Here is a 13,613-nt window from a genome sequence, read left to right as displayed (position 1 = left end):
TGGTATCTGCACACAGCCTGAGCCAAAAATATAATTGTATTCAAATGTAGTTTTGGATATTTCCACTTTTTTGAAACTGTTTTGGTAATGAACGAAGAGGTTTACTGACCAAAACTTCAGTTACAAAGTCCAACATCTTTGCTTTCCATTTCATGAAAGAGTATGGGGAACACTTGTCATAACTTTCTGGTAGTAAATGAAGGAAAACTAATGCTCAAAGATCTCTAATCTTATGAGAATAAACTGTAAAGTAAATGAAATGTGCTTGATTTTGATGGTCCTAGATTACAATTGTATGCTTTTGTTCTCTCTTTTGGAGAGGTCTCTTTTTATTTCTTCCAAATGCCATACTTTGTATGTGACCCTCTATCAAACTTGTCTTGAGGACGGGAGTGAAATGCATAGACACTAAGAAGTATGTAGTGGAAAAGAAATCACATTGTGTATCTTTCCCAAGATTTATAGCCTGGGAATGAAGGGGTAAAGATCTGAAGTTCTTAGTAAGAAATTAAAGGAACATCAAGATAGGAAGTTTTCTGGGTAACCTTCTGTGTTATCTGAGGTCCTTTCAGTTGTATGTGACTGACATCACACCCCAAGTTGTTTTAACAAAGGCAGTGTTGGCTGCCATAAGATGAGACTGCTCCATTGATGTCACTGCGATTCGTGTCTCAGCTGTGTCCTATAGAAGGCTCCAGTCTCATGATTCCTGGGATGAATCCTGGCATCTTCTAGTTTACCACTCAGTTTATGGGGAAAAAAAGAGATTGATTTTCTGATACCCCCCAAACCAAAGTTTGGAACTGAGGTCCGTGGCCCCAACTGGCCTGACCTGAAACCATGCTCATTCCTAAACCACTGACTGTGTCCAGCATGATGGAACGGCTGTTGGATTATCCTAGAACATGTGGTCCCCCAGGATCTTGGGTAGAGTTCCTTCACTAGAAGCATTTGGGCTGAGGCCGGAAAGGCCTGGTTAGGAATGTGAGTGGAGGAAGCACAAAAGATGGCCGTTATTTGCTCAAAGCTACATACCATAGGCAGGTTCCTTCTCTCAAAGGGCAGTTCTAGGAAGGACATGAAAAAGTTATCTGCGGCAGTGGTTCTGAGGCCTTAGGGTATGTATTGTTTGCTACAGTTTGCCTGTCCATCGCTGTATTTTAGAAGCACGCAACTCTTTTGGTTTCATGGGTTCACAGAGAGAGAGGAATTTTGCCACAGGATGAGTATTTTTCCTTAGGTCTCACCAATACAGGAATTAGGTGCTATTTGGATTAGATTTTGAACGTTACATTGATCTTAGAATGGGTTAAGACTTTGGAGATGTTGGGATGGCATGAACAGAAGGACATGAATTTTGGCTGGCTAGGTGGTGGCCTAGTATGGGTTCAGCTGTGTTTCTCAAAATTCCTGTGTTGAAGTCCTAACCCTCAGTACCTCAAAATGTTACCCTATTAGAAGTTGAGTAGTTGCAAATGTAATTAGTTAAGGTGAGGTCAGTAGGGTGAACCCTAATCCAGTATCAGTATGACCAGTGTCCTTATTAAAAGGGGGACATTTAGACTCCGAGACATGCACACAGGGAGAACACCCTGTGAATTTTGAAGTTATCCTGCCATAGGTCAAGGAACCACAGAGAGAGGCCTGGCATGGATCCTTCCCTGGTGCCTTCAAAGGGAACATGACTCTTTCATAATGAAGTACCATAACCTGAGTGGCTTAGTCAACAAAAATTTATTGTTTCAATGTTCTGAAAGCTAGAGGTCTATGATCATAGTGTCAGTGAGACCTTATTTTAGGACCACGGTGTCTAATGTTCTCACTTTGATTTTAACTGCGTTTACTGCTATTGCTTTTTATTTTAATAGAAGAGACCAAAGTGTCTGAAGATGATGAAATGGAGAAGCTATACAAATCGTTAGAGCAAGCCAGTCTGTCTCCTCTTGGGGACCGACGACCTTCAACCAGAAAGGAGTTGAGAAAGTCCTTTGTTAAGCGGTGTAAAAACCCATCCATAAATGAGAAACTCCACAAAATCCGAACCTTGAATAGCACATTAAAGGTAAGCAGTCTCAAATTGTGGATGGACTCCGTGGATGTGGAGCCAAGAATGGCTGGTTCTGCAGAGATTCATGCCAGCCACTGTGTGTGTGTGGGGGGGGGGGGGGGAGCAGTAAAAGCAATCCAGGCTCTGTGGGGAGAGATGGCCCGTGGCGTTCTTAAAGCACTAGAATATTCAGAGGGTATCACCAATCCATTTTTCTACATAGGCCTTGATTTTTACCTTCACTCTGGTATAAAATTTCCAAGGGTAAGCTCCTAGAAGGCAAGGACCATGTGCCATTCGTTTTGTGTACCCTTGTACCTAGCACAAGAGCGCAAGACAGTCATCTTGGGAGAATGAGCAGTAATATTAATAAGATCTTGCCATTTCACCTGATTGTTCAAAGATGTGCCATCGTTCTGTACTACATACCGAAAACATTTCCTAGATTTCAAATACAGCAAAGACTTAAGTGACTCTCAGCTATAGGCTCTGCAGCTAACATATGCCATGAGAACTTGGCAGAAGGAAATATAGACCAGCAGATGTTTAAACAGTGGGAATGAGGGACCGTGTACAGGATGTACTGAAGCTATTTTCGGGGTCTCCTGTAACTAAAATGTTTCTTCATAACAAAAGCATCCTGCTTTCACATTTAGATTATAACATGAACAGGTGGAGGCCAGGACACTTTGTCAAATGGTCCTGAATTAGCAAAGGACTTATAGATTCTGAAAAGCCTTGATAGATCTTGCGATTTAATTCTGGTTTGTACATGTCCTCTTGCAACAAGAATTTGAGTCTCTTTCCAGGAAGCAATATCAAGAACCAAAGGACGAGGCTACAAAGAGATGGCTGAGTGACTGTCAGATGTCCCAGTTAGTCAACAGAAGAACTAAGCACCGTACAGGGCTGCAGAAATGAGGCTGAAAAGTAAAAGTGAAAGGGATATTTTAATCATACAAATAAAAACCAAATGCAGAGGAGAAATTCCCTAATGTTTATTGAGGAAAAACGTCACTAGCGTTCATTTCAAAGGCCAACATGTTATATTTCACAATATGTAGAGAGGTGATAAGTTTGGTTATTTGTGGTAAGTACTATACATGAATACATTTTTTTCATTGAACAAATATTTCCTGAATCTTACTGTGTACCGGACACTGTGCTAAGGCCTGGGACCAGTGAATGGACCCCAGTGGACAATGGAAACAGAGAGGAAACAGTTACAGTATTTCCTCACTTAACGCAGGTATTACATTCTAGACCCCCCGCCCCCACGATAGGTGAAAATCGCGAAGTAGGAACCTTACATTTATTTTAGTGTTTATATATATTTTAAGGCTTTATAAACCCTTCCCACACACTTATAAACCATTCCCACTCCCTTATTAACCTTTTCCACACTTTGATAAACACTACTTACGTTCTTAAACATATTCTACACTCTTAAACCTACGTAACTTTAACAACATATGTATACAGTACTGCAAAATCCCACGATATAGCAAAAAATCCGTGATAAATAATTAAATATATTATTTTTAAAAATCCCGCGATACAGTGAGGCCGCGATACGGGAACCGTGATATAGAGAGGGACGACTGTAGATGCAGTGTGATAAATGTCGTAGTAGATACAAGCTTGGGCGCTTTGATTGTGCAGAGGAGGGAAATGACTGCCTATCAGAGGCCTGTAGGGACGATGCTGACAACTGACCAATGAGTAAGAGGTGAAGAATATCCAGATGAGAAGGAAGGAGGAGGAACTGGCCTGGGTCAATATATGCCAGTGGATCATGTGCATGAGTCCATGTTGGGAGAAATAGGAGACAGAGGCTAAGGAGAGGGTGGACGGGTGCAGGTCCTTTCCAGGAGGAAGAGGACTGTGATCTCACCTTTCATAGAACATCAGCCTTAGGATTCTAGACCATCCCAGGACCATGTCCTGGCCTGGCCACTGGGAGGCCAGGTTTGTACAAAGAATTCAAAGGTGTTACCAGCCCCATGTGGTTCTCTATGACCCCTTGATCTCCATGCACTGTGGCCATGCAGTTGATCAGCCCATCTTTTTCTTTTCTCCTCATGCATCTGTTACCTATTGCTAGGTAACAAAATATCTCAAAAGTTAGAAACCACAAACAAGAAACAAATTATTTCCTAGTGTCTGTGGGTCAGGAATCTGAGCGCGGTTTGGTGAGGTGCTTCTGTCTGGGCCTGTGATGAAGCATCCGCTGGGGCTGAATTCACTCTTCCACTTGGGGGCGGGGGTTGGGGAGGGCAAGCACTTCCAGGCTCTCTCATGAGGTTATTGGCAGAATTCACTTCCTCACCCACTGCTGGCCTGAGGGTCTCAGTTGTTCATTGTGTGTTGGTGGGAGGCTACAGAGTTCTTTGCTCTGGAGGCAAAGGCAGTTCCCAAAATGAAAACGAGCTTCCCTGAGAGCAAGGAAGACAGGGAGACCGAGTGAGCAAGTTGGCTCATATCCCAGTCTCAGTCGTGACATTGCATTACATTTACACTATAGAGTGGATTCTGCTCGTGAGAAACAAGTCACTAGGTCAGTCTGTATTCACAGGGGAATTGTACGAGGGCATGCATGGCAGTGGGCAGAGAACACTGTGGGGCATGTCCTGGGCTACCACACTCAGCTGAAGGCTGCTCCCCCTGTACATGTCCGGAAGGGAAGCCTTTCTGCAGATCCCTTAGGCCTCTCACTAGAGGGTAATGCTGGGGCTGATGAACCATCATCCATGTTATATGGTGCAATGCACCTCATCAAGAGGGAAGGAAACATGATTCTGTGGGACTTAACCTTGGTGGAAAATAAAGCACATCAGACTCTTCATTGGAGAAAGACAATTTGGTACATATGTATTTATTCATGTCAGAAGGCTATAAGAATTATTTTACTTTAACTATCTTTAATTTTAACTGTCTTTAAAATTCCAAGCAGTCAGAATGGTGGTTGTCTTTGACGAGGAGGGGAGGATCTGATGGGAGGGGTCACAAATATAGCCTCTGAGATGCTGGGGAAGGGTTCTTTTTGGACCTTGGTGGTGGATACAGAGATGGGTCCATTCTGTGATTATTCATCAGGCACAAGCCTTAAGATATATGTGTGCTTTTCTGTGTACATGTAACATCGCCATCTCAATGTTAATTAAACAAACAACAACAAAAAAAAAAACTTCAAAGCTGGAGTGTGGATAAGCAGAGACAACAATTTCATGCAGAACCAAAGGAAACTGTTCTGACCACAGTGTTTACATTAGTGATAGGCACATTCCATAAATAAGGAAACTTCCCTGCACTGGATTTGTATTGGAACAAACGCTCTTTATGGAAAGTCTTCAAGGAAGTTGAACTAACTATCATGTCATACTCTAATATAGATCTTTAGGAATTTCCGATAGCTCACATCCACTAACTCTTGGCTAAATCTGCCTTTGTTTTATAATGAATGATTGCTGGAATGATTAATGGGTCTGCTTGAATGTTTCTCTTGGGGTTTCTCTCGGGGTTCCCCTGGCCTGACCCCTCTTTCTCCCAGCTGCTCTGGTAGAACACAGTTCCACTGCTTAGGTCTTGAATCAAGCCACCTACTGCATATTTGGAGGGAAAAATGAAAGTACAGCATCTTTTATGGTATTTTTTGGGAAGCCTTTCCAAGCCTGGCCTGCCTTTCAGAAAGCAAGGCTGAGGATGCAAATGTCGTTTGCAGTGTCCACGAGCTTCCCGCGTGGCAGGGAGAGCCGGGCCTGATGCAGCTGAGCCCAGGGTGCTGGGTCCAGGAGGGAGCTCAGAGGTTTTGCTGTTTCATTCATTTTCATTCCCTCCTTCTGTATTCTTGTCTGCGTTTGTTTTCTTTTATCCACAAACAAACTTAACACCGACTTGAACCAAATGGTTCAGGAATTGGAGTTGTTTAGAGCTCTAAACCGTGTGCATTGGGAGTCAAAAGCTGAAGGACCTTCTTCTAAAACCTCTTATTAGATTTAGAGCGTGGTTAGTTTATTTTTGCCTTAAGAAAAATTAATTTTCCAAATTCTGTTCATCTTCCAAGATCTTACTTAGTTTTTCAATAAAATATTATGATTTTTCTCTGAACAGATGTCTTAAGAGCAAAAATAAAAAATCCTTAAATAATTTCAGATGAATAGCATTATGGTGATAGAGGATGAAAGGGGATCTTTTTCCTTTTTTTTTAAATACTGTTTTTTGAAGCATAGTCGTTGAGAACTCAGAGAGGAAAGGAGGCTCTCTCTCCTGGCCCTGCTTGACTTGCCGCCAGCTTTCCTCCCCAGCTCCCCACCTGCCTCACCTCCTTTCCTTGGCTTCTGGGGCCTGGGCACCCTGCTCACTATCCTTTGAATACTTTCCTACTGAACAATTTTTTCCTCCTTCCTTAAACCTAAATATATCTTTTGATCTTCATCGATCACCATATCCTTTTTCTTGATTGAAGGTGATAAATCTCATCACTCACAGTACTATCTGTGTGGTCCTTTCCTTGAAATCCATATTCTTCTGACCAAGTTAGAAACAGGAAAAGAAGAATGCAAGAGAAATGTAATAAAACACTCCCAAACAAAACATAAGTTAAAAATAATTATAGAGTACAAACAATGGATTGATGGGCCACTAATATTTGTAACCATCTGGGACCAGATATTTCATTTGGATAAGTAAAGGCTGACAATTCTAGAATCCCTAAAACGTGGAAATGTCTGTATAGATATATAGGTATATAATGTACATATATAATATAATATACATAACATCATTAAGATATTATGCTTGTTTATGGAAAGGGTTTTCTCAAGCTCCAAATAGGGCTCATGATGTAAAAGAAATTAAAAAGTAAATAGATTGTGGGCAAAGACTAACATACAGGTGCAAAAAATAAATCCTCTTTTGCAACCCAGAATTCACTGTTCAGTATGAGTTTTGATACATATAAGAAGGCACATGATAAAAAAAAAAAAGTAAATGGAAAAGTAGTTTATTCATTCGTCTCTTATTTCATATATTAATTTTTTTTCAGCAAGTATTTATTGAATGTCTACCATGTGTTAGTCATTTCTTCAGGTACTTGTGGACATAGCAGTGGGTATATGAGACAAAATTGCTTGCCCTCATGAAGCTTATATGTAGGTGGAGGAAGAAATAAGCAAAATAAGTCATTTTATAGTATTCAAAATAATGAGAGATTTGATACGAGAAGGGGGATAAGGAATGTTGAGGGATTGATTATAATTAGGATAGGCATGGAAACCTCTGAAAGGTGGAATTTGAGTAAAATCTGAAACAGGAAAGGAAGTGAGCCTTGGGGCTATCTGAAGGAGAATGGCCCAGGCAAAAGGAACAGAAAGGCAAATGCCTTGGGGCGGGCATGTGTCCAGCAGATTTAAGAAAAAGCAAGGGGGTCAGTGGGGCTGGAGTGCAGTACGGCCTGGGGGGTGGGGCAAGCAGTATTGGGTCACAGGGGCAATGAGGGTCATAAGTGCCTTGTCATCATCGCAGACACCTTGGCTTGTGCCTAGAGTGAGTCGGGAAGCCTGTGGCAGGTTCTGAACAGAGGCGCGCTGTGGTTTGACGTGCCTTGAAGGTAGAACCATCAGGATTCTGTGGTGGATTGGGAGTGAGAGAAGGAGTCAAGGGTGAGTCCAGTATTTGGAGCCTCTGGAGAGATGCGGTGCCCTTCGTCGCTTTGAAGAAGACCAAGGAGCAGGTTTCAGCGTGTATTGGGAGTTGGGGAAGAGGAGGGCATGCAGCAAATAACGGAAACTTAGTTTTGGACACTTTAGACATGTTATATTTGAGATGCCTGGTAGATGTCTAAGCGAAGCTGCTGAAGAGGAAGTTAGACAACTGTGGAATTCAAGGGGAAGGAAAAGCTGGCCAGGTAAAGTCGCAGCCGTCAGTATAACAAGAGGGGGGCGGGGAGATTACGTGAGATGACCAAGTGCATGAATGTAGCCAGAGCAGAGAGGAGGCTGACAGCTGGAGCTCTGGGGCCCCCAGCACAGGAGACTGAGAGTATGCGGCCACTCCCCGATGAGCAGCACCCGGAGAATGTGTGGCAGAAGTGGCAAGATGAAAACATTCAAGGAGTAGTCAACGATTTAAATGCTGTTGGTAAAGAAATTGAAAATGAATAATCCTTTATTGTATTTAGCAACATGGAGGTCTTGACGGCCTTAAGAAGAGCAGTTTTGGTCGGAGTGCGGGGGGCAAAAGTCGGAGGGGGTGGTGGGTCCGTGAAAGAATGGGCACAGGGACCAGGGAGACAAAAAAGTAAAGTGGAACATTAGCTGGGCCAGGGATATGAGGTTGAGAGGGCTTTGAAGAAGGAAGACATAACGTGCATGCGGGTGAGAAGGAGAGGGGACTGGGTGAGTCACGGGAAGGGGGAGAAATGCCGGAGTGGATTTTCTGAGGGTGAGAGGAGGAGCAATAACGTGCGAGAGGAGAGACTGGCCTTTTCTAGGAGCACAGATGTTTCATCCAAGTGAGCAGGAGGGAAGGCAGCCATATACTTGCCAAGTGTAGGCAGTGGGCAATAGAAACTTGGGAGAAATATTCTGATTGTCTCCATTTTTTAAAAAAATGAATAAAAGCAAGGTCATCAGCTGCAAGGGAATATGGGAGCAAAGTATGAGTGGAGACAAGAAGTTTTGAAATAGTCATTATGGGGAGAGAGAGAGAGAGGAAAGGGATGAGAAAATATGATGACCTGATAACAGTGAAAGTCCGCTTAACAGCAGTGGTCATGAATTTGAGCTCTAACCAGTGAGCATATTGTAGGTTTTTAGCTACATACATGCTGTGGTGGGGTGAGCAGACAGACCAGCCCAACAATAAACATGCATTGAATGTCTACCTGGCCATTAGCATCGTGTTGGGTATAAAGAACACAAGGGTGAATAGAGTATTATGTGTATTGTCACCTTCCTTAGGAAGCTTTAGAAGAGGCGGTATGACAGATCCATGAATATCTCAGCGTAACATGGTGAGCACCAAATGGAGCGCAGACCCATGGAATTGGGACATGAAGGGGAACCATTAAAGGGACTCAGCATTTCAGGTGGATTCTTGCACTAACTGCCATGCAGAGGGTGGATTTGAAGTGGAGATGGGAGGCAAGGCCTCACGTAAGAAGCTGTAGCAACAGACCAAGTGTAATATATTGGGCTTTATAGCCGAAATCAGGATAGTGGTGGTCATAGGAATGCAGGAAACAAGATTGGAGATAAAATTGGTAGGACTGAATGAACTTTCTGAATGTGAAGGCTGTTGCGTCTTATTTTTACCTCATTTCTTGACTACCACGAACTCCCCTAACCAAGGCATGACATCTCAGAACTGTGTGTCACTGGTTACGGAGGAGGCGGGGTGAAACAATGTGAATAGATTCTCTGCTCTGTTCCCATTAGTGCAATATATGCTGTTCTCATGAAAGGGTAGTAATCCTTTCTTTGAATAAAAAGATGGCCTATATATTTATTCTGCATGTGTTAAGTAAATGAAATAAAATGTAAGATAATAAAAAACAAAGATATGTTCTGTATTGTCTTGTATCTTAGGGAAGGTGCTGTGCCCCATTTTACTTAGCAAAGTTTGGATGGTTGATGAGATGATTATACAGTTATGAGTTTCTGGAGGAATAATCCGCACACTAAGAAATATCACTGTGGTGTGTGGAAAAATGGACTGATCGGGGAAGAGCAGTGTAGGCAACCTTGGCTATATGTCTTGTTCTTCGTTGGGTAGGGTACATAACTTATTGGTGGCTAGCGTACATGAACAGATGTCCTGGCATAACTCCTAGGATTGTTGTAGGGATACTGAATATTATGGGTACAAACACTTTGATAATTTTGATGAATGTGTATGTGCATTTATTTGTAAAAGGGCTGAAGATGGCTTACTGAAATTAACATACTCAGTACATGCCCCCTCTTTTTTTTTTCTCCTTCGACAGTGTAAAGAACATGACCTGGCCATGATTAACCAGTTGCTGGATGATCCGAAGCTGACAGCCAGAAAATACAGGGAGTGGAAGGTCGTGAATACCCTGCTGATTCAGGACATCTATCAGCAGCAGCGGGACCCTACATCTGCCCCTGAAGGCAGCCCCCAGGAACTCGGGACACCACCTTCCTCTGCCTCTGTTGAAAATTCTATTTGAGGACACGCCAGAAGTCGCTCCCCTTGTTTCCCCGAGCAGCTCATGTTGGAAGAGCTTACGTTTTTCCTCAAAAGGAAAACCAAGACCAGTTGCTCAAGCATCAGCTCCCTGTAAAGACGCACTCTGTGTGAGGACCGGTACCAGCAGGACTCCTTCCGGGTGTGGTGTTCCCATGGAGACAGGAGTGATGGGGTCCCGTTGAGCAGCCCTTGTGTTCCTGCTGGGAGACCCCAGTTGTGCCGGACTTTAGTTGGGACTTGAGAACTCTTATCTTCTGTTCCTTGCTCTCAAGACAATTACAACAGTATGTGGACGAAAGATCGCCTTTTACTAGGGATAATTATTCATAGAAATACTTGCACATATTCTACCTGGTTGAGTAGCTGAGTGCTCCGAACCATTTTGTTGACTGAAGTAATGTTTTCTATCGCAGCAACTGAAACAGGACAAATGTTTCTATGGAACTGAAATCCCCTGCCCATGGTCCAGAATGGTGGTATCTTTTCCATGAGTCGAGTGTGGGACAACCCAAGAAGGAGGCATGTTCTATATTCATTCCCCTCACCCAAAGGACAGCTTGGAAGTTTCACAGTCCACCCAGCTGGGGGCGGGTAGGGCGGGATCTGATTGTGTTTCCTTTCCACAGAACAGCTAAGGAAAATGTCTTCTTAACTGGGAGGCCTCCACTCCCTCCCAGCTTTTCTGAACCACTGTAGGAGGTAGGAGCAAGTCCAGCAAGGAAAGTTTGCTCCTTTTGTTCTTGGGTGAGGTGCCTATGCACAGTATAAAATTTATATCTAGTTTCCCCAGGATAAATTTTAATGAGATGATTCTGTGATCTGAATTGTTTAAATATCTTTACTCAAAAAAAAAAAAAAAAAAAAAATTCAACCAAGAAAAACAAAAGAGTTAAAACATGATTGTTTTATTTTTGTATGTTTATGTCATTTTGTGTCTTATGTGAATAGCTATCTATAATGTTTGTTATTTAAGTATATTTATAGAGGATCAAATTACTAGTGTTTTAAAAGATGATATACTAGTCGATGTTTTGCTCAGTATATAGTCTCAAAGGATAAACAGTTTGCTTGAGAAAAATAGGGATACTATTGATGACTGCTTCCCTGGCGTTATTATGTACTATACTGTCGGAGGAATGCTCAGAAAACCTTGTGGGATAAGTAGGGGGGCAGGCAATAATCATCTTTCATTTTCTGATCTCCCCACCCCCCTCTCTTTCCTCCTCCCTCTCACCCTCCCCACACAGGGCTTCCAGGTCTCTGTTTTAAGTCACTTCCTGAACCAGAAATGGACTTTATCTTAAGTTATCCCTTTTGGTAAATAAACTAAGTTTTATGCCATTTATGTCCACAAACCCTCAGCCAATTGAAACACATCTAACATAGTCTTTTGTTGAAAGACTAATCAAAATTTAGGGGACTGTTGTTTAAAAGAACTAATTTAATGAGAGAAACGACATGAAAGTCTTTTCTTACTAATTATCATGAATAATTCTCACCGTAAAAATTACCACAACCCACCAAAAGCCCACTTTGGCCCTAGCCCTAGCACCTTATCAACATAACATTTTTCTGTATACAGTCAAAGGTGGCTTGACATTCAAATGGATATAACCCCCTGAATTTTATCTGCAAACTAAATGGAAATAGTTGAATATTTCCCCAACCTTTACTGAGAAGTATTCAACTTTGCAACAACAACCACCTTCATGATAGGAAAGAAGAAAAAAAAGCACAGAAAACAGGAAGCAACTTGTTGTGCTAGAAGCTTCTATGAGTAGGAGGCATGTCAGTCAGTCTGGCAGGGCAGACACTCCAAGGCTCCCACACCAAGTGAAATGTGCTGGGTGAGGCCCAGACCGCAGAGAGGAGGACAGCTGACCTGCAGTGAGTTCCTGCTGACTCCAGAGAGGAGGATCCACTCATGCCCTCAGACTCTGGTTTGAGAGGCCAGTGCTTTCGTCTCTAGGAATGGTCATCTCGCAGCTCTTAGAAGGCTGATAGTACAGGATTCACAATGTCAACCAAGTGTTGAGGGAAGGAGGTGGGATGGGAGGAATGAGCAAAATAACAATGGCATGTGACATACGGGTCTTCCACCAACACCAGCCTGTACATTTCAAGAGTTTTCCTAAGTTGAAGGCTTCCAAGACTTGACTAGGGCCTGGAATATACTTCAGTGTTCTACTTTGGTTTTTCCTTAATACATATTTCCGTGACCTTTTATTATAAATTTCTTCAGAACCACTCTAGTCAAAGCCGGTCCATGAGATTACTTAATCAAGCTTTTCAGTTATTTTTCAGTCAAGTTATCCTAGAAGTGTTTGCTTTGTTAGTTAACACAGGCACTTTGCAGAATTGCCCCAAATGAAAGTTAAACGGAACTGCCCCTTTTTGCACCCTGCTCTCCAAGACCAAAATCACCTTAAGGGGAGACTGTTCTACCCACTCTTGGAGACATAGGGCCTGAGGGCTGTGGAATGACCCAGAACCATGGCTGTTTCAGAAGGAAGTGGAGAATCTCTGAGCATAACCAGGTCCAAACTTGAACCTCCTATGAATTAGGATCAGACTCCTCTCTGGGGCTGCGGGGAGAACCACTACTCACTATCAGCCCGTAGATCCAAACTAGTGCCTCGTATGATACCCTCACTTGTTGGTACATTGCAGTACACGCTGATCGGATCCCATCGTTTGCTCTAAATAATTCTTAGTTCTACTACAGTCACAGCACAGCACCAAAGGCTTGGGAGAGCCATGAAGCATTCTTTTGCTAAGATTCCAGAAATCCTATGCAAGAACGTACGTTTGGGGTCAGATTTCAATGTGAAACCAATGCCTTCTATTTACGTAGCACCTTACAGTTTATGAACTGTGTTTCGGGCTACCCCTCGCACACCCCGTCTTTGTGGGTTGATTGTGGGTTGTTACTACTTCTTTTGATGGAAGAAGGAGACCAACTCTTGAGAAGTGAGGTGCTGGGGAGAGCCCCTGGTGGTACCACCAGGACTTGTTCCCCTCCCTCTCCCCTTCCCTGTGTAGTCGCTCTTGGGACTGAGCAGTTTGACTCGGAGTGTGCGTGTCATGCTGAAATGGGCGCATGGCCGTGGTGGCTTTTGCAAGGCCGTCCATTTGAACTCTGAGGGGGCCACAGCCTCTTCGTCAGGACCCCACAGGTTATTGTCCACCCTGCCCTGACCTGCTGACTGTGAACTGGGGTGTAGCCTAATCCCTCCGGGCCTTCCTTCCTCCTGAAAAGTCTACTGTCTGTCAGGTGCTGTGAGGCCCTTGGGGAAGGAGAGATACTTAAGGAAATGGAGTGTGTTTATTTTGTTTTCCTTTTACAGAGTGTCAG

At 43.1% G+C, this 13,613-nt stretch overlaps 1 protein-coding gene and 1 pseudogene across 1 annotated transcript in view; both read left to right on the top strand.

Moving 5' to 3' along the window:
* The window catches only part of IPCEF1 (interaction protein for cytohesin exchange factors 1), a 70,233-nt gene extending 59,115 nt beyond the window's left edge, over positions 1–11,118 (top strand). The window contains exons 8-9 of the mRNA XM_090280002.1: positions 1,869–2,062; positions 10,032–11,118. Coding sequence (XP_090136128.1) covers positions 1,869–2,062; positions 10,032–10,238 — 401 coding nt within the window. The 3' untranslated portion in view covers positions 10,239–11,118. The remainder of the gene's footprint in view (positions 1–1,868; positions 2,063–10,031) is intronic.
* On the top strand, positions 6,922–7,018 carry LOC150007985 (small nucleolar RNA SNORA40; annotated as a pseudogene).
* Positions 11,119–13,613: the final 2,495 nt, after the last annotated feature.

The sequence above is a fragment of the Furipterus horrens genome, unplaced genomic scaffold, assembly GCF_987537825.1.
Source record: "Furipterus horrens unplaced genomic scaffold, mFurHor1.1.pri manual_scaffold_6, whole genome shotgun sequence".
In the NCBI taxonomy this organism is placed as follows: domain Eukaryota; kingdom Metazoa; phylum Chordata; class Mammalia; order Chiroptera; family Furipteridae; genus Furipterus; species Furipterus horrens.
Note: the sequence above shows the minus strand (reverse complement) of the source record. Positions and strands in the feature narration are given on the sequence as shown.